This window comes from Acanthopagrus latus, chromosome 17 (assembly GCF_904848185.1).
Source record: "Acanthopagrus latus isolate v.2019 chromosome 17, fAcaLat1.1, whole genome shotgun sequence".
In the NCBI taxonomy this organism is placed as follows: Eukaryota; Metazoa; Chordata; class Actinopteri; order Spariformes; family Sparidae; genus Acanthopagrus; species Acanthopagrus latus.
The window spans coordinates 28,666,477-28,684,978 of NC_051055.1; the positions used below are offsets into that span (position 1 = coordinate 28,666,477).

The 18,502-nt window shown below is 43.4% G+C and overlaps 1 protein-coding gene across 5 annotated transcripts in view; it reads right to left on the reverse strand.

The window, feature by feature from the left end:
• The window catches only part of sema6e (sema domain, transmembrane domain (TM), and cytoplasmic domain, (semaphorin) 6E), a 166,531-nt gene that overhangs the window by 45,353 nt on the left and 102,676 nt on the right, over positions 1 to 18,502 (reverse strand). For all 5 annotated transcript variants that reach the window (XM_037074469.1, XM_037074470.1, XM_037074468.1 and 2 more), the window contains 8 exons: positions 14,754 to 14,810; positions 14,198 to 14,299; positions 7,528 to 7,618; positions 5,986 to 6,108; positions 3,007 to 3,095; positions 2,567 to 2,784; positions 2,161 to 2,292; positions 1,727 to 1,882 (listed from right to left, as the gene is read on the reverse strand). In XM_037074469.1, coding sequence (XP_036930364.1) covers positions 1,727 to 1,882; positions 2,161 to 2,292; positions 2,567 to 2,784; positions 3,007 to 3,095; positions 5,986 to 6,108; positions 7,528 to 7,618; positions 14,198 to 14,299; positions 14,754 to 14,810 — 968 coding nt within the window. The remainder of the gene's footprint in view (positions 1 to 1,726; positions 1,883 to 2,160; positions 2,293 to 2,566; positions 2,785 to 3,006; positions 3,096 to 5,985; positions 6,109 to 7,527; positions 7,619 to 14,197; positions 14,300 to 14,753; positions 14,811 to 18,502) is intronic.

The following is an 18,502-nucleotide window of genomic DNA, read 5'->3' on the forward strand; positions in this document are numbered from 1 at the left end:
CGGTAATTTTTCTTGGCATCACATCCCTTCTTTACTATTCTGTAAAGGACACCAGCAGCCGCTCCTCCGTCCTCACTTTTCCCTCAGTCCCCCTCCCAGATGGTCCCATGGAGGGTTGGTCTGTTTACCCGCATCGACTTGACTGGCACGTCCCCGCAATGACTCTGTAATATTGCGTGATGCGCTTCTGGTTAGATTTCATTTATCTAGCTGCTCTCCAGGGAGAGGCGAGGCAGATGTGATGTTTTTGGGGCCAGATGCGAAGCGGCACATGTTTCCCCAGTGTGGAGCCGCTGCAGTGTCTGGCTGGCTGTCAGCCTGGCTCTGCTTCAGGAGGCAGGGAGGAGGCTCCTGTATACTGTGTGTGTGTGTGTGTGTGTCTGTGACTAAGGCTGAATCTGTGATGTGTGTATGCAGGGTGTATTTCCGTGTCTGAGGTTTAAGCAGTGCCGACTGAAACACTTGTGACGTTTATCAACAATTCAACAGCCGCCACATCGTCATCAGGTATCAGTGGATGCTCGAATGTCACAACACACACACGCACACACAAACACACACACACACACACACAGGTCAGCACTTGAGGAAGACCCTCCCCCCTTCCTCCCGGCGCGGCTCATCTTTGGCGTTGGCTGAGAACGGCCGCAGAACAAATCCGATGGGTTTTTAATGAGGGACAAGGTTTCTGTGTTCCACCTGAGCTCACTCATCGATACAAATCACAGCCGCAGGTGTGGAAACACAGCCGGTACATAATGTTGGTATTGAAAATGGAAAATAAAACCTACATAGTAACCGCTAAAGAAAAGACGCTGGCCTGTTTCATAACTGCAGCCTGAATGTCCGACTCATGATTATATTTTGTATGTAATTTACTCAGAACGTCCTCAAAGGAGTCGACCGAGCGTTCGAACAAGATCTCTGCTAATATCTCATTGATTTACGTTGTGTATCGTGACACATTCACTAGTTTACATTAGTAGCATTTTGAAAAAAAAAAAAAACAAGCTGAACAGATTCCCGATAATGAACAAACAAATGTTGATCTTTTCTAACTCAGAAGTGGAAGTGAATATTCTTTAGGAGCTGGAAGAATAAATCGATTAAGCTTCTCCAAAGTGAGAATTCACAGCCGTTCTCTGTTTATTGAATTGTAAACTGAATATATTTGGATTGTGGATGAAACAAGACAATCGTAGACTTAATCTTTGGGAAATTAAAAAGTTTCATAAACTAAATTCATTGTCAGGTTAACTGATGATGAGCCAATTATATTTATGTAAAAGACAAAGTGTGAGCTTAACTTATCTGTAGTCTACATAGAGTTGAAACTGTTCAGATTCAAGATGGCTGCTTCATCCTGCTTGTTTATCAAACACAGAGAATCTGGATGCTGGACTCTGAGTGTTTGTTCGGTGAATTTGCTCGTTGTTGTCTGTTTCCTGTGAATGTTTCAGCTCTGTACTGTATGTGGGTCACTTTTCACCGAGCATAAACTCAGCTCGTTGACCTTGATTTTGAGGATGCTGGGAGGTGCTGGGCGTCCTCTTGATGGACTCTTCCCTCCGTGTTTGACTATTAAAATGTTCCCCATTGAAGCTCTAAGTACCGTAACACTAGCAGGTAATATAATGAGTACAGGTGACCTTGAGCGTGCTGGATCTCTGAGCTTTTTGACGCTACGCTCCAGACTTCAGGCATCACTGTTAAACAAACGTCGTACCTGCTGGTGGTGCGGGTGAAGTAGGGTCTGTCGTTGACTGAAGGCACCGACTCGTCCATGAGCGGGTACGACTTGATGAAAGTCAAGGTGTCGTCGGGAAAGGTGGTGGAGGACTTGAAGGCGGCGGCTGAGCCCTCGCCGGCGCAGCATCCCGGTCTGCACAGCAGCAGCAGCAACAGCAGCAGCAACAGAAGCAGCACAAAAAATAAATATGAGGGGTGAATTCAGTTCTGCGGGCACAGATGTAAAAACACTGGCAGCTGTTTGTTGTTAGGGACAAGCAGGAGGGGAAAACAGGTGTCTTGTGTGACTGCTTGTTTTTTTGTTCAGAGTCTGTGCAGAACAATAACAGCAGCAGCTGCAAAGCTCTGCTGTCAAAGCGGCAGGAGGCAGGAAAAAAGTGACAGTTTGCTATTTAAAGATGGCTCTCTTACCTTGGTTTTGGGACCTGCTCCTCTGGAACAGGTGTCCAGGCTGACTCACTGTTCCTCTGCTCTTTGAATTTGCCACTGAAGGCCTTCTCTATGTCGTCCATGTAGAAAGCGCAGACGGCTGAGCCGGTGATGCTGTTGAAGGGGCCACAAAGAAACGCCGACGTTACAAAGAGCGAGACAAAGGTCGAGGATTCAGAACCGCGAGCTGGCCCGACATCAGCCTCCGTGTTTTTAATGAAGGCTGTCACATGGAAACATGACTCGGATCCTGTGAGTGATGTCTTCTGGTTTGTATATCACATGGTTTAATATGTTAATGTTAAGTAATGAGCTCATTTTGGTGCAGAACTGTTTCTGTTCAAAGTATAATAGTGTCACTAATGATGTCAACAACATCGGTCCCCACCTGTTGGCCTGCGTGGTGAAGACGCCGAGCACGGCCGGCCGGTGGTTGATCTGCAGCACGTTCGTCAGCGACTGCAGAACATCGAAGTAGAAGAAGGAGTCGCCGGGGACGGAGCAGTTCAGCCGGGCTTTGAGGAACGACGTCCAGTAACGCTCCAGCACTCTCGGTGAACCGCCGTTGTCATTCTTACAAACACGCGCGACTCTGGAGAAAACCACCTGAGGGGACGGCATGAGAAGACTTCCTTACAGGTGACAGCTCCAATTAACACATCACACTGTTTATATAAAACGATCCCGGATCAGAGCCAACACGGGGGCGGAGGGGGAACGTGTAGGAATGTAGTTTGCATGTGAAGCGATGTTACTTTTCTTCATTCCACCTGTCAGTGCACACACATCATAAACATCACAACGTCTGGTCTCATATGAGTCACTCACCTTGCCAAGGGTGGTGTACTCCACCGCAATCTCACTGAAGAAAAAGTACACGTAGTTCCCGTACTCAATGGCGTGGAGGAAATGGGGCTCTGTGGGCGACATGAAGAAAAACACATGTGACTGGCAGTGATGCCTTATTTCCAACACGACGGAGCATCGTGAGCAGGCCGGGACGAGGGGAGCTGGAAGAAGACAGGCAGACTCCATTTTTTGGAAAATGGTTCCAAGAGAATTGCAGGACGGCGTGATTTAAAATGGAACCTGAATATGAGGACAGAGAGATAAGCAGGTGCGAACTTACAATAGAGAGATAACATGAAACAGCAGAGCTGGTGCTGCATCAGTGCTGATAAAAAAAAAAAAAAAAACACCTCCATAACGTAGCTCACGTCAGAAATGCAGTTTATTTTTAGGGTTTCAGTTCTATAGCATCGCACGCAGGAGGAATACATAATTGAATCCAACTAAAGATGTTCAACCTCGATTCTAGAAGAGTAAGAACACAACAGAAAGACACAAACCGAGTTTACAAACAACAGTTTTTTACGAAGTGTTCCTCACATACAACCCTCTTTATTTTCCCAGGAGACCCCTGTGTTTCATTGCCCTCTCCCACTGTCACAATTCTCCCATATTTCTCCAGATTTATTACAATTTTTCAAACTTTTCTCCCCTTTAATCTATCATAACCTGTTTCTGTGTGCAGTCTGCTGTACTGTAGCACGTCTCCCTCTGCAGTGAGTGAGAGACTGAGGAAGAGGAAAATGAAGATTTCACATTTTTTCCGTAAACTTTTAGCAGAAATCTGCCACGTGGATTCACATGTTTGCGCTGCTTCAATCCCAAGAGGCTGATAAACACTGAGAGCCAAAAAAAATGAATAAATGAATGAAAACTAATAAATATTACTGAATGCCACATATTTCTGCAAGTTTACTACAGAGGGAGAATCATTCTGCGCTGTTTACTGAGAATTAAAAGTAAAACTAGTTGTTATTTTGTTATTTTCATTCTTTAAATGTCACCTGAAGGAAGGAAACAGTCATTGATTCTCAAATTTTATGGTTTCTAAATCCTCTCACAGTTGGTAAAGTTGGTTCCTGAGCCCATGTTGTAATCATTTACACGACCCTCGCTCCGTCCTTACTCGAGAATGTCTTGATTCCCCTTTTAATACCCAACAATCATGATACTATCACCTGTTACCAATTAACTGTCACAGTTTTTTGCTGCTCCTGTCTCAACTTGTTTGAAACTTGTTGCTCCGATCAAGTCGATGAGCCATTAAAACATTAAATAAATCGTCTTTGAACTGTTTTCGTCTGAGTTTATGTCATCAAGGATCAGCCGAACATCACATTCTGTCCTGATTCATCTTCACACAGCATCTGAGCTTCAGGGTTTTATCACTTCAAATCCTTTTTGATATTTGCAGCTTGAATCCAGACTGCGGGCATAACTTTTTACTTCCTTTAAGAAACTTTTAAAAACTACAAATCAGATCCACGAGTCAGCTGAAGTTCACCTCTCTCCCACTCCGACGTCTCTGCAGCGTTCACGGCTCGTTCTCGTCTTTCCAACATTACAACATAAAACCTGCATTAATTAGCATGTTTTGTGTTGTTTTGATGTTTCCACGCTCACACGGGATTTTAAGAGGTTGCTGCCAACTCTGATCTCGAGTCTGAACACAAGTCATTCATCCTCAGTTCAACAATATCTGCTCCGTTCTGACTGAAGTCCGAGATAATCTTTTCTGGACTTGTACATACTGTACAAATATATTGTATTATTTGATATACAGAATGTTATATACAGTATACTGAATGGATCACAGTAAAATAACAGATGTACTTCTGCATTCTGGCTGTTTCACAACATACTTTGATTTTCTCTTTGTGTCTGTGCGCTTTTATAATTGAATAGAATATAAATCTGTATCTGAAACAATTAGTTGATTATTAGTACATTATATTTCAAGCAAAAGAGTCAAACATTTGAAGGTTTCTCTCAGTTTCACATGTGGGATAAAATAAGGGAATAAATACTGAGAAAGACTGAAAAGAGTCGACACAATAAATCCCTTTTACAAAAGGTTTTAATCATGGCGGGCAGGGAGATAACTGTTGCATGGTGACGATCAATTAATCGAGAAAATAATTGCTAATTGATAGATAACAGAGTCGTCTGTAGTTTCAACCCTTCATAAGACTTTAATTATGAGATTTCGACAGCTGAAAGTGACGTGAGAGACTGTTTCACTTGGAGAGAGAGATGTTTGTTTCTCTAACAAATTATTATTGGCTGAGTGAAGACAGCAGCTTGCAGAAACAAAAACTAAACACACACACAAGAACGAGACATGAACCCAGTTAAGTCTGGAGAAGGGCTCCAACCAAATGGAATTTTTTTTCATTTTCAATCATCTGTCAATTAAAGTCTCTATCAATCTATTAGACATTTGCTCTAAAAAATGTCTGAAAATGGGAAAAAAAATGTCAGTCAAGATGATGATGTTTGTCCACAAGCCAAAAAAGATATTCAAAAGATTTTTCCCATCAGGAAGGAGAAAAAGAAGCCAGAACGAAACATTGAATTTTAAATAAATTACTCAATCCAATTAACTGATTACTGAAATAGCTTTTTATAGAAATTCATGGTAATGGGTTACTTCTGATGTAATCTGTGGCTGTGAGTGCTGGCTGAGGACGAGCGGCCGGCTGCCTGAATGCTTCGTACAAAAAAGGGCAAAGAGAGATACGAGACTTGAGGAGAGATTTGTTCTCCTCTGAGCTCTGTGAATCCTGGGATTCTGCAGACTTGGAATCTGATCCAAAATGAAGCCGGCTATCAGAGCCAGACGCCCAGATCACTGTAATGTTGACATATCTGAGGAATCAGACACACCAACGGCCTAACAGAGCCACAGCTTTACGTGAAAGTGCAAAACCTTCCAGCCGAACACGGTGGGACGCTCACCTCGCAGCCATTTGGAGTCGTACTTGACGGTACGCAGAACGGGGCTGCTTTCTCCCAGACTTCTGTAAATCACCGCATCGCTCGCCAAGAAGTCCGTCATGGTGGCTGAGTAGAAATCGCCACCTGAGACGACAGAGAAAAGTGATCAGGACACAAGTTCTGACGGAAGAACCCACTTTTCTTCCACGTATCCTTTTCTGGTCGCAGGTGACTTTTATTGACCTTTAAAAAAGAAAGAGGCAGCGGATGAGACGTGTCAGAGAATGTGTCACTTTTAATAACACCCCGTGTGAACTTTGCATAAATGTCAGTGGAAACCTGGCAGGACCGAGTGCAGGTCTGGCCGAACTCGACCCCGACGTGTTCGCAACGTATCAGCTTCCCTCACCGCTGTGATTAATGAACAGTCTGACCACAAACTAGAATCCAGAAGAGGCAGAAATTACAGCCTGATGGTTCCCGAACTGGAGCTGATCACCACCGGCTTTTATCAAACTACGCTGATGTATTTTACAAAAATTTTGTGTTCTTTTACCTTTCACAGCAACAATTATTTTTCATTTATTCCTCTATAAAATCAATAAGCAGACTCTAGAACGAGTGAATCACCAGAAACAGGAATCCGAAGTGTAACAGGCATCTGGAAGTGTTAAAAAATGTGAAGTACATGTCATTTATATTTAACTAAAACCAGTCCGGTCTTTTTAAACACGCCCCTGCTTTACAGAAATGATAAAATAAAGATCCTTAAAAACTTTTATTACACTTTGAAATTAAAGACTGCTTCATTTTAAATGAATGCAGTTTGATTGGCTTTTCCTCACTCCAACTATTAAAATCCATCTAATCATGCAAATGTGCAGCATTTGAAGTGATGCATCTCCTGCAGAGCCTCCACAGGCAGATTCATCTCGAGGGAATTAGTAAATGTATTCGCAGTCAGGTGTGGTGATTGATTTACCACCGAGAACGTCGGATTTTCCTTCAGTAAACATCAGCGATGAAAAGTGTACCGTTCTCTGCCTCGCCTGCTTGAAATCTACAGTAAGAACTTCAAACGCGCAGTGCGTCAGTAAAGTGTGGGATCATGGGAGTTGGTGTCTTTATTGCTAACGAACCAGCATCACTAATGACAATCTGTCTGATGTGACGAGGCGATGCATTAAAGTTTTATTCACGTTGCGTTGAGTCTCATTCCTCACTGCTACAAAATGTCTGGTTGCTTTCAGGTGGCCGTAATCTAGAGAGTCAATAGTCCACATTTCCATTTTTTTGTCCCCGAGCTCTTCTCAGGAAAAAAAGACGGAAGACTGATCGGTTGACGTGAATATTAACATCATACCGGCGACATTGAGCCTTTCACTACCCCGTCAATGTCGATTTCTGAAGAATATATCACAGGCGTGAAAAAATATAAATATCCGATGAGGGGCTCATCATCACTACTGATGGCCATTATGGTTATTAGGGTAGCCGAGGGAGCCGTTATGACGCAGATCAGCAGCTGCGGGAGTCAAACCGGCGTCGCTCTGACTTACTCACCTGCAAAAAGGCCGACGTTGGACTGGCGGGACTCAAAGGGACACCGAGCCTGTCCCACCACCTCCTCCCCTTCCTGCTCCAGTGTGGACATCTAGGGCAGAGAGAAAAAGGAAAACTTTATGAGGACACGTACGGAGCTGTAAAGCTAACCCGACAGAAAGACTGAGTAGAAAAGACCGACTGTAAACATGAAAACAGCGTTAGTGTTTACACTTGTAAACCCACGAGGTCGCTGCTGCTGCTGCTTGACCGCTGAAGTCTTTAATGTAGTAAGAAACTGCAAATACAAGAGACGTGTAATCAAATCAACGTGTGATGACGAGAGGCAACACATGCATCATAAAGATTAGTTTAATGTGCTGTTATTGAATGTGAGGTCCTGCAGAGAGGACAGTTTATCTCCAGGCCGCAGATATTTAGCTGCTATTTTCAAACCGCTGTTAACAAGATTGTAAACCCCAGGTAAGACAATGTGCAACGCCCAGCCGAGTGTGTGTGTGTGTGTGTGTGTGTGTGTGTGTGTGTGTGTGTGTGTGTGTGTGTGGAGGCTGAATGCATGCAGAGCAGACTCAACACCCTCTGCAGTGACAAGGTTCCTGCACACACACAAACACACACACACAGCACATTAACACATAGCTTTGTTTACATGAGGCTGTGTCGCCTCCTCTGACACAAGCAGTTTGTGTGTTTGCTGCTCTTTCGTCGTCCTGGGAATCACTGCGAACCCTCCACACAGAGATCAAGCATGAGGAGTGGACGCAATAACAGACACACAACCACAGCAGGGCTGCGAAATGTTACTGCTGTGCATACTTTTGTTTTATGTGTGTGTTAGTGCTGCACGGGATCGTGTTTACGTTTTGATTATGACCTGCAGACTTCAGATATGAACGAACTGCATTGTCTGTTAAAAGGAGTAAAACTTTGTACGCCACCGAGTTGAAAATGCAACGCAACTTTGAAGTTTGTTTTAGCAGAGGTGGAGAAATGAAACACACTGGATACACCTGCACAAATAAATCTGTTCCTTTACTGCACTGTGTTTGTACTTCAGCCCGACAAATAAATATGCTGGTCTGTGTATGTGCTGCTTGATAGGTGGCGGTATGAAAACCTTTATTATATCATCCTAACGACGCTCGGGATAATTGATAATAATTTCTTTCCCAGTATGTATCCAATCAGCAGTTTTAACAGTTCTTGGTTAATGACTTGAACAGCAAGGACGTGCTGATATCACATTAATGACGGAGAAAGCGTTCACTGCGTATCCCTGGCAGATAGCTTGTTATATTCGTGGTATTTTATTCGGGAGATTATTAATTGATGCTTCGTGAAAAATGTCAGCACAGACGAGGATTTATTTGCTTTTGTTTTCCGTCTGAGATGACACGGTGGTGGGTTAATGGCTGCTCTGTGAAGATGTGATTATGCAATCATCACGAGGAGGAAAAATAAGAGATCCAGCACCTTACAATGGAGCTGCCCCCAGACATCTGCACAAAACACACTTGAGATTCTTAAAGGGGGGGGACGTGTTTACACCTCTGAACCTGACGCAATCCAACACAACAGCTCTGCCCTAAATAGCACTTATGTGGCGCTGCGAGTGTCGAGTCCCTCTGTTTGTGTTGTTGTTGTTGTGATGAATTGCATTATTTTGCAGAGTCGCTGCTTTAATTGGATCTGCCTCCCGTACAGTATCGGAGGTGAGCTCAGGTTAGATTTGGTGAAAAGTGTTTTTTTTTTTTTTTAGAAAGAGACATGAATAAAAAAGCTGTGCAGCAAACAAGCGCCGCTCTGAAAGATGCACAGACTGAGTGCTTTTAAATGTGTTTTTCCAATTTGGCCTTTACAACAGGAAGCAGGACACATGAGGGGGAAGCACGAAAGAAAGATGACCACAAAAACAACATGTGACCCCGAGAGCACATGACAGCAGGGAACTCGCTCATGAAATGTGCGTTTTTTTTTTTTTCCCCATCAGTGGGACACAAAATGTAAACTGTTAGTTAGTCAGTTAAACGTGTTGAGTGTTTCTCCAAAATAAACTCCATTAATGTGACGATGAGCCGAGAAAGGTCGTCAGTATTGTCATACAGACATACTTATAAATACTTGTTCAAGTGACAGGTGACAAAAACAAGTACCAGCAGGGTTGTGACCACGGAGCTAGAAATAAACACGATTAAAATAATCATTCATTTCTAATCAGCAATCAGAAGATTTGTTCCCCTCAAATTAAATTAAACTCCGCTTAAAATCTAATTAGATACCAGCAGTATCGACCGGACGTCTCGCCCGCAGAGTGACACGATGTGAAGTGAAACAGCAGTTTGTTAATCAGAGGACCTCAGAAGCCGCAGAGAACTGAAGACTCTACAAAGCCGAGCAGCGTCTGAAGGATGGTTACCCCAGTGGGCACATGAAGACAGACGGATTTGACGCTTCACGGGTTTGTTGTATCACAAACGCATGTTGAAGACAGCCTCTCTGTTGTCTACAGACCAGCTGTCTCAGCAGTCTGGTCAGTGAAGCTGCGTGTTCATAGCTGGGCATCCATTCATGTCTTTGACCGACACACACACACACACACACACCAACACACCAACACACAGGCGCCTCTCACTCAATCCCCCCTTGTCCTGCACAGATTTTTCTTAGAGTCCCAGAGACAGATTCCTTGATATGATTTACACTTCCTCCCTCCCTCCCCAGCTGTCTGGATAGTCATCTCTTGTACTTTTTATTCCAGACTGGGGAAACAGACGGGGGGAGGGGGGGTCACAGCTGGGGGGGGCTGCAGACAAAAATATCTGAGGGTGTGTTTTGTGTAAATCAGACGCTCTTTACCAAAGGGAGTCTGTGGCAGGGAGACATGTTGCATCAATCTTACGTCTGTGTATTAACATTTGGACCTGTGCTGCCGAGCGGTGAGGCTGAGCAGGTACTTTATGACACCTGAGACATGATTTTATCATGAAAATAATTTAAGGACTTTCAGAAGCTGTAGAGATGCACCCAGACTAGACTGGGCAATAACTCAACATCGTCAGTTTTTAAGAGCTCGACCATATAGGTCGAAAACACAAGCAGCCGATTACAATTCATTGTTATGTTTGTTGTTAGATGAGGTTATGTGAGCCACTGAGGTGATGTAGGTACATTTGTGATGGAAGTTATCATATTTGGTATTCTAATCACGATGCTTTCCTGAACCAGACCGAGTAGTTTTCTTAGCTAAAGCTAACCAAACAGCATCCGGTCACTGATTAAAAATCGACCTGTTCGGTCGTTGAGTTTTGAGGATGTGCTGGTTTATAGACTTTACCGTTTAAAGCTACAGAGACAGTGCATTAACATACATTTCTTTAAATGTATAATTTGCTTGGTAAGGAGGTGAGCTGACGGCTACAAAAGACAGAAATTACATTAAAGCAACACTTCCAAAATATTCACTTATGTCGATAAATCCCTCCCTAATAACAACAATTTACCAGTCATATCACAGAAGCCGTGACTGAATGTAAAGATGGATTAAACAGTGTCTTTTCCCCCTTAAGTAATAAATTAACATTAGCATGACTGGCTAAGCTAGCTTGTGACCTTACAGCAGTGACCTGGTGTCACATTCAAGACTTGGGATTCAATAAGGTAACCAGATTATCATGGTGGATCCCAAGTAAGAAAGGAGCCATTCAGATACTGATACTGGTCCTGAATGCTAACCGCTAGCTCAGAGTTCAGGGTAATGTTAGCGGCTCTGACAGGCTCTGTGTTCAGCTTTCCCCATAATGTCGAAACATATATTATCCAGCTTTTTGTTTTGTTTTCAAACCAAGTCCTCTTTTGGTCATAAAGCTCATAAATGTTCTTGCAAATCCATCTCTGTTGGCTTCAAACACAGTGGTTCAGAAGATGATCACCAGCCAAGTTTTTTTTATTTTTTTATTTAAAAGTACCTTCCCTTTTCCAAATAGTTTCTGGTGGCGCGTGTCCAGATGGTTCAGTGGAGCAAACCATCTGGCATGTCAAGTTAGAACTGAGTGCCAACAATGTAAAATGACACAATCTCTAATCCACAATGGGAAAAAAAAAAAAAAAAACACATGCTAGTGTTAAACCCTTTAAATGATTTCGTAATCTATCCTGATAAGACACCACAGAAGGATCCTGGTTCCTCTCCGCCCCCTCCGGCTCTTTAACGCAGACCACTGGGTCAGTTTGTAGGTCAGCACGCTGGAATAAAAAACCCAGTGAAATGTCTTGAGTTATTCAGCTCCCCTTTGGCTTTCAGTCTCCCCCCACGCTGTCAGATTTACAGTCTGTGCTGCAGGACGCGTACTCCCCTCCTCCTTTAATGACCTGCTGTGGATCACAGTCCAAACCTGTGATGTCACCTCTCCGGCTCCACCGCAATGTCAAGTTTTATTCCACAGACCTCAAACTTCTCGCCGTTGTCCTTAAAACAAAACGGCATGCGTGCCTTTCGAGTAGAATATTATCTTTTCACAAGGGCTCTGAGCCTCAACTCATCGACACTTTCTTCATGTGCTTTTTTCCCTTCTTCTCTCAGCTCGGTTTGTTTCAGAGGTGTGAGAGAAGCTGTTGTGTTATTACCATCAACAGCATCTCTTGTGTTCTGTCAACAGATTGAGCTCTCTCTCTCTCTCTCTCTCTCTCTCGTCTCGTCGAGCCGACATTATTCCAAGAACATGAAGTGTTTGAAGTCAGCAGGCCACTTTGAACACAAATATGGAAAAAACATTCACAAGTGAACAATATGTGCTCCGGCTGCTTCATGTCTACACATATCAAGTGTACATACATCCAACAAGAATGAGGCCATTTAGTTTCAGAACATCGTTTCTTTCTGCCAGCGCCTGTTATCTCTCAAATGTTGTCTCGATTGTTCAGCATGTCCCTTTTTTTTAATGCAATTACTACTTTTTCTTGTTATTTTCACGTGTGCGCCTGCAGGTTGAGCTCACAGCTGTTTGTCATATCGGTACCGAAAACAGGAAGTGAGGCACCGGCTGCCAGACTTCTTTCATATCTGGCAAATGCTGCATTCAACCTAGACTGACCCGTCTTCAAAGCCGTGTTTGTGTAGGTGTTATTTCATAGCGGAGGTCCCTTTCAAAGTGGTGTTACATTATTTTTTTTCCCCCTATTGTTCAGGTGCGAGCAGCCTAACATGGCAGCACTGTATCTGTGTCAGTGTATTGATAGAACTGGCTGATGTACAAAAAAGAAACAGTAGAGCAGGAAAACTCTGTTATATCATGTTTTTGTTTTTCTGACCTTAAATCTTCCTCAGTTAAAGCTTTAGAAAGCTATCTTTTTATATCTTTTTTTGTATTTTCATCCAAGGTGAAGGCTGTTATGTCATTACTATGTCATTATTAAACTTCTGATCGCACAAGATTAACACCGTGAATAAACTGAGATCTGTTTGCAGTGATTTTCTCTTGATTGCACAAATAAACACAATTAAGAAAAATACATAAAAAACTGGTTTGGTGTTTGTTTTTTTGCAAATGAACCCTCAGATTATACACCGATCAACCAAAACACGAGGTGAAGTGAGTCACATTGATAGTCTCGGTGGGGAAACCTTTGGGTTCTGGCATTCACACCACCGACACTCGACACCACCGATCGAAACACCGCTGCAGACCCAAGCACAGGACCAAAAGAAGAAGACGAAGGAGTTCAAGGTGCCAACCTGGCCTCCAAATTCCCCAGATCCTAATCTGACTGAGCGTCCGCGGGCTGTGCTGGAAAGAAAGTCAGATCAATGGAGGCCTCATCATGGATCGGACTTGGCTCTGACCTGTCGGGGACTTGGACACAAACACCTCTGGGTTTGTCCTGTAGCGTCTGGCACCACGGCAGCGGATCCTTTGAGTCCTGTAGATCGCGTGGCAGCGCGTCTATGGATCTGATTTGTTCTGGGATGTCACGAAGGATCTGAGAAATGTGGAGGGCAGCTCGACACCTAGAGCTCTTTGTCACGATCACTGCTGTGTCGCTTGGCACAGTGCGGTTTGATTTGTACTTTTAACAGTGTTCGGGTGGGTGGTGCACGTCAAGTGGCGTCCAAATGAACACCAGAACCAGAGGTTTCTCAGCACATCGCACTGTAACAAGATGATCGATGTTATTCACTTTCCCTGTCAGCAGTTTTAATCTTGTAGCTGATCAGTGTGTAAAAAAAAAAACAAATACAAATGATTATATAAGACTTTTGTTATTCTCAAATAACAACATTGACATAAAATGCCAATATCACTCAGGCTCAGTCATCTGCCCCCCTGTAGGTTCCATTTCTTGGGATGTCGTGTGTAAAACTGTGACTTCATGCAGCATTTTGCAGTTTTTTCGTGATGTACGAGACGTCCATGTGAGCCTCTGTGACCCGTGTTAATGTGTGTGTTTACCACACGACATCCCCGATAACGCCACTGACACGAAAAAGCCAGCGCGGCGCTAATGTGATACGAGTTTAGTCTGCAGTTTGTCATTTCCAGTAGCAACTTCACTAACAGGTTACAACTGAAACAGCACACAGGGGCAGCGCCAAACACACTTTACAGCAGCTGCAATATCTTCTCTTATCTGTAATTGAGGCCAGGAGGCAGCACACAGCGGTAGAGTATCTTACCTTATAGTTGCGGCAGGTGGGGTTGAAGGCGTTGGTGCCGCAGGCGAAAAGCGTCTCGTCATTGCGCGGCACCAGCACTTTGATATAGTTGTAACATTCGTCCTGTCAGGGGGGAAAACAGCTTGATGTTATTGTACATTAGGGACAGGGTCCGGGTTGGCTTCTGGCAGGAGACGACAGAATGAAAGGCAAGATCTGCAGCAGGTAGACAGCGCGTTTTACCGGCTGACACACACATTCACACAACCTTCCGTCTGTTTTACAGTCATTATCGTAATCCCCTGGCTGTTTCTTGTGGTTTCGCTGTAGCTCCTGGGAGGAAAATGCTACAACGGAAGCCACAGTCTGTCGTCGTCTGATGGATATGCCGCTGATTCTGATGAGCTACCTGCACACCTTTGCTCATTACAAAACTTGACTGTGTGAAAAAAACAAAAAAACAAAACAAAGTAGAGGCAAAGGAAGAGAGCGAGAGGAGAAAGAAATAAAAAAAACAAACCCAAAAGGCAAAAAAAAACAGAGTATGAGGAAGATGTGTATGGAGGAATATACTCACGCTGTTCTTCCCCCTCACAGTGCACTTCTCCACATCCTTCGTCTTCCAAGTCAGTTTCTGAAAGACGAACAGACAGCCAACTGTCAGCTCAAAGACAAGCTGTTTTCTCAACCATCCCAGCTTTTTGTTGCTCCCCAATCGTTCAAGTGCTATTACGAGACAGCTGTGATGAAAATCTCATTAACTTCAATAAACTGTCGTGGAGAAAAAAAACAAAAACAAAAAAAACAAAACAAGCAGAGGAAACAGCGAGGACTGCCTGCAGCGGCCTGCGCAGCTCGTCAGTGGGCAGCTAAACATTGTAGTTCATCAGTGATAAGAATCACTTTGCAGGATGAGTCTGGATCTGTGAGAACACACACTAACACACACACACACATGAAAAGATCTGCACAGTATGTCTGCATGACTTCACCGACTGTATCATGAGCGGTCAGAAATTAGTCCTAATTAACCTACTGGCCAAAGAAACGCTGCCCTTCGTATCCACACGCTTCCTGTATCAGCGCTCATCATCCAGTGGGCCGTTACAGAAAAAAAACAGATCCATCAGCTTGTTAACATCTCTGCCAGTTAACGGTTTTAATGCGCTCCCTTACATGGTCGGATAATTTACTGACCTGAATCTTCTCAGCGCCCATAAATACGACTGAGGATGCTGATGCTCCAGCAGCCATCTTGTGCTCGGTTTTCCAATTTTTACCCTTTGCCTTCGTTTTCCAGCGAGTTCTGGTTCTATTCTGGTACTGGTTTGGAGTTATTAAAACATTGCACATATTTTATGCATGACTAAAAGTTTTGTCTGAACCTGTGCACCTCTATTCAGACGGTGCACCACTGTTCTCTTGCAGACACTCTTACTCATTTTAAATGTATAATAGCTCCAGCTTTTCATAAATATGCACATTATAAATTACGTTCTTGACATCGAGTCTGTGCATTTGTTCTTAGACCGAAACTGTTTCCATATATTCTGCTATAAATTGTCTGCGTTTCTCTGCTTGAATCCCTTTTTAATCTTCTCTTTATTTTTCCAGCGCGTCCTTGTGTCTCCACCGAATGAAAATATGCGCGTCAAAAAAGAAAGGAAGAAATACTGAACAAAGCTGGAGAGACTTGTACTCTTCTCTTCATTTTCTTTCTTGTTCTTTTCTTTTTTTGTTCATGTCATAAATTCGACTCAAGGTGTTCTCAGCTACAGCCTCACAGTAATCCAACCAGCGGTATAATACATTTTGATGCCTTATTGGGGGCTGAGAGGTCACTCGGCTTGGACAATAAGTCCCTGAAACACAATTTGTCCCCGCAGGTCTCTTGTTCTCAGTTTTATCAGAGAGCTTTCAGTCCAGCAGGCAAATCAGAAACTACTTACAACAACAGGTGAATGCAATCTAAGTTGTCGGGGAACACGGGAGAAGTGGTGCTTGATGAAGAAAAAAGGAGGTGCATCTTGATGGAGGAAGGATGAATGCATTAAAAGATTAAAGCGGGCACATTTTTAAACTATTCTCGTTATCAACAAATCCCCTGAAAAAGGCCACAACCACAAAACGTTACTCATCATCTCAGAAACGGCAGCTTTTTCTGACAATCATCTGATCGTACGAGAAAAACTGTCGAACATTTTCTGCTTCCAGTTTCTTAAATGAGAAGGATTTGATGCTTATCTTTGTCATCTGTGATTGTTAACGAAGTGTCTGTTATCTGGACAAAAGAAGCCATTTATAAAAGGCCACTTTGTGCCGTTTCATGACGAGCATTTGTCAAACATTTTTGTCATTTTATGAGTTACTCATCAAAGAAATTGTAGTTGCAGCTTTATCGATATCATTTCTGTCTGCTGTAATTAACTAAAACAGTTATTTATCGAGCAAGCGTTATTCAAACAGAGCTAAATTTGTTGGGGATTATTTTCAGCAATTGATCGAAACATCAGAATGACTCAAATTCAACTCCATCGGCCGCTATGGAGGCGATGTCGGACCCTGTCAGCTGGTGCAACAGTGATGATACTTGTTAAAAATATCAATCCAATCTCACATTTAGTGATTCCTCGAGTAGTTATCAACAATCAAAAGAGTCAAAACTCTTGTGTTTTGCAGTAAACTAGTCTCAGGGCTACGCGGTCTCAATAATGAGGATTAAGTCATCGGACTACTTGTCATTTCAGGAGCCAGCACTCTTCCCCCACCAGGTCCATACGCTGAAAGTCTCCGGCGCGACTTTGTGAAGATCCGACACGATTCAGCAGGAGTCAGCATTATGGTAATAGTCTCCGCCTTGTCCACGCTCGATTTGGTTTACTAATAATTACTTATGGCCACCCAGGCCTGGGGAGATCAGTGAAGGGCAGAATATGAATGAGCGCCGGGTTGAGAAAAATGAAGAGCTGGTTCCTAAAAAAAAAAAAAAAAAATGAGCCCGGGCGATAAAATGGATCTGGGACGAAGGAGCGGCACCATTCTGTGGTGATATGAATCAGTCACAGACTAACGATCGAGCTCAGATGGATGACAGGGAGAGAGAGAGAGAGAGAATGCAGGTACGGGCCCAAAATAATTTTCCACTTGGTTCCTGCTGTCACACTGGAGGCTGGTTTGAGAGAATGGCCAGGAAAAAAAAAACACATCATATACAAAGATTCAATATCTGAGTTCTCATATAACATAACTGAAAAGATGGACTGACGTTGCAGAGCTCAGACGTTCCCCCGTTTCTTTGTGCCGTCGTCTACAAGCGAATCAATACCTCAGAGCCCCTTTGACACGGAGCGGTGGCCTTATCCGAACGAATATCAGTGTTTAGCACTAATCTAAATACGAGCAAACAAAAAGTCCAGGCCTCGGAGAGATTTTATTTAAGTGCAATCATGTTTGACAAATGAGATTCAGATAGGAGGAAACGCGGCACTTCAAAAGCCCCGAGAGCCTCGCTCGCACTGGTATTGGATATATGTCTGAACTCAGATTGCTTAATACTTGAATGAAAAGTCAGGCGAAGAGGTGGAAGGGAGAATAATGAGATACACACATTACATAAGACTTTTTTTTTCAGTGAAAACACACAGAACGGTTCAGAAAACAAGAGCAGGATTGCTGTCTGAAGCTTAAAGGGTCGAGTTTTACATCAAATCCTTCTTTAGAAGAGCTATACGTCTGAATAACACCCAGAATACTAATGTTGACCCTTCGTTCAGTTGAGGTTAAGATGTAGTTTGCTTATATCTTTTACATATTGACAAAAGAAGCTCGCTGATCACTGATAACTCAAACACTGCCTAAGCGTCGGAGCCAAAAGCCTACCTCGCGTGGGACTAGTATCACCAGGGGACCTCGTGTGATTTAGAAATAATCTCACCGCGTCAGTGTTTTCGTGCGGCGCATTTGTACGGGATCAGCGAGGTCTTTATTTTCACTCAAACATAAAGACGTTGCCTCCTGGATTTATGTCGACGTGACATCAGCGTTTCAGAAGCGAAGTGTCTGTTCTTCAGCAGCCACATTATGAATACAGTTCGGAGCTGAGTCGCCCACTCTCCGCTCACGTTAGAAGTATAAAATACATATTTGCGGGCTCGTTAAGATCCAAGTTAAAGAGATGTTTCGTGGCTCTACTTGAATATGACCTCTCCCTGTCAACTTGTAAACATCAATCCAGACGATCTCCCGGCAGAACGGTTGACTGCAGTTCGACACAGAATGAGCTGTGATCAAGTTTCATACTATCTTAGCTGTCTGACAACTGGAAAA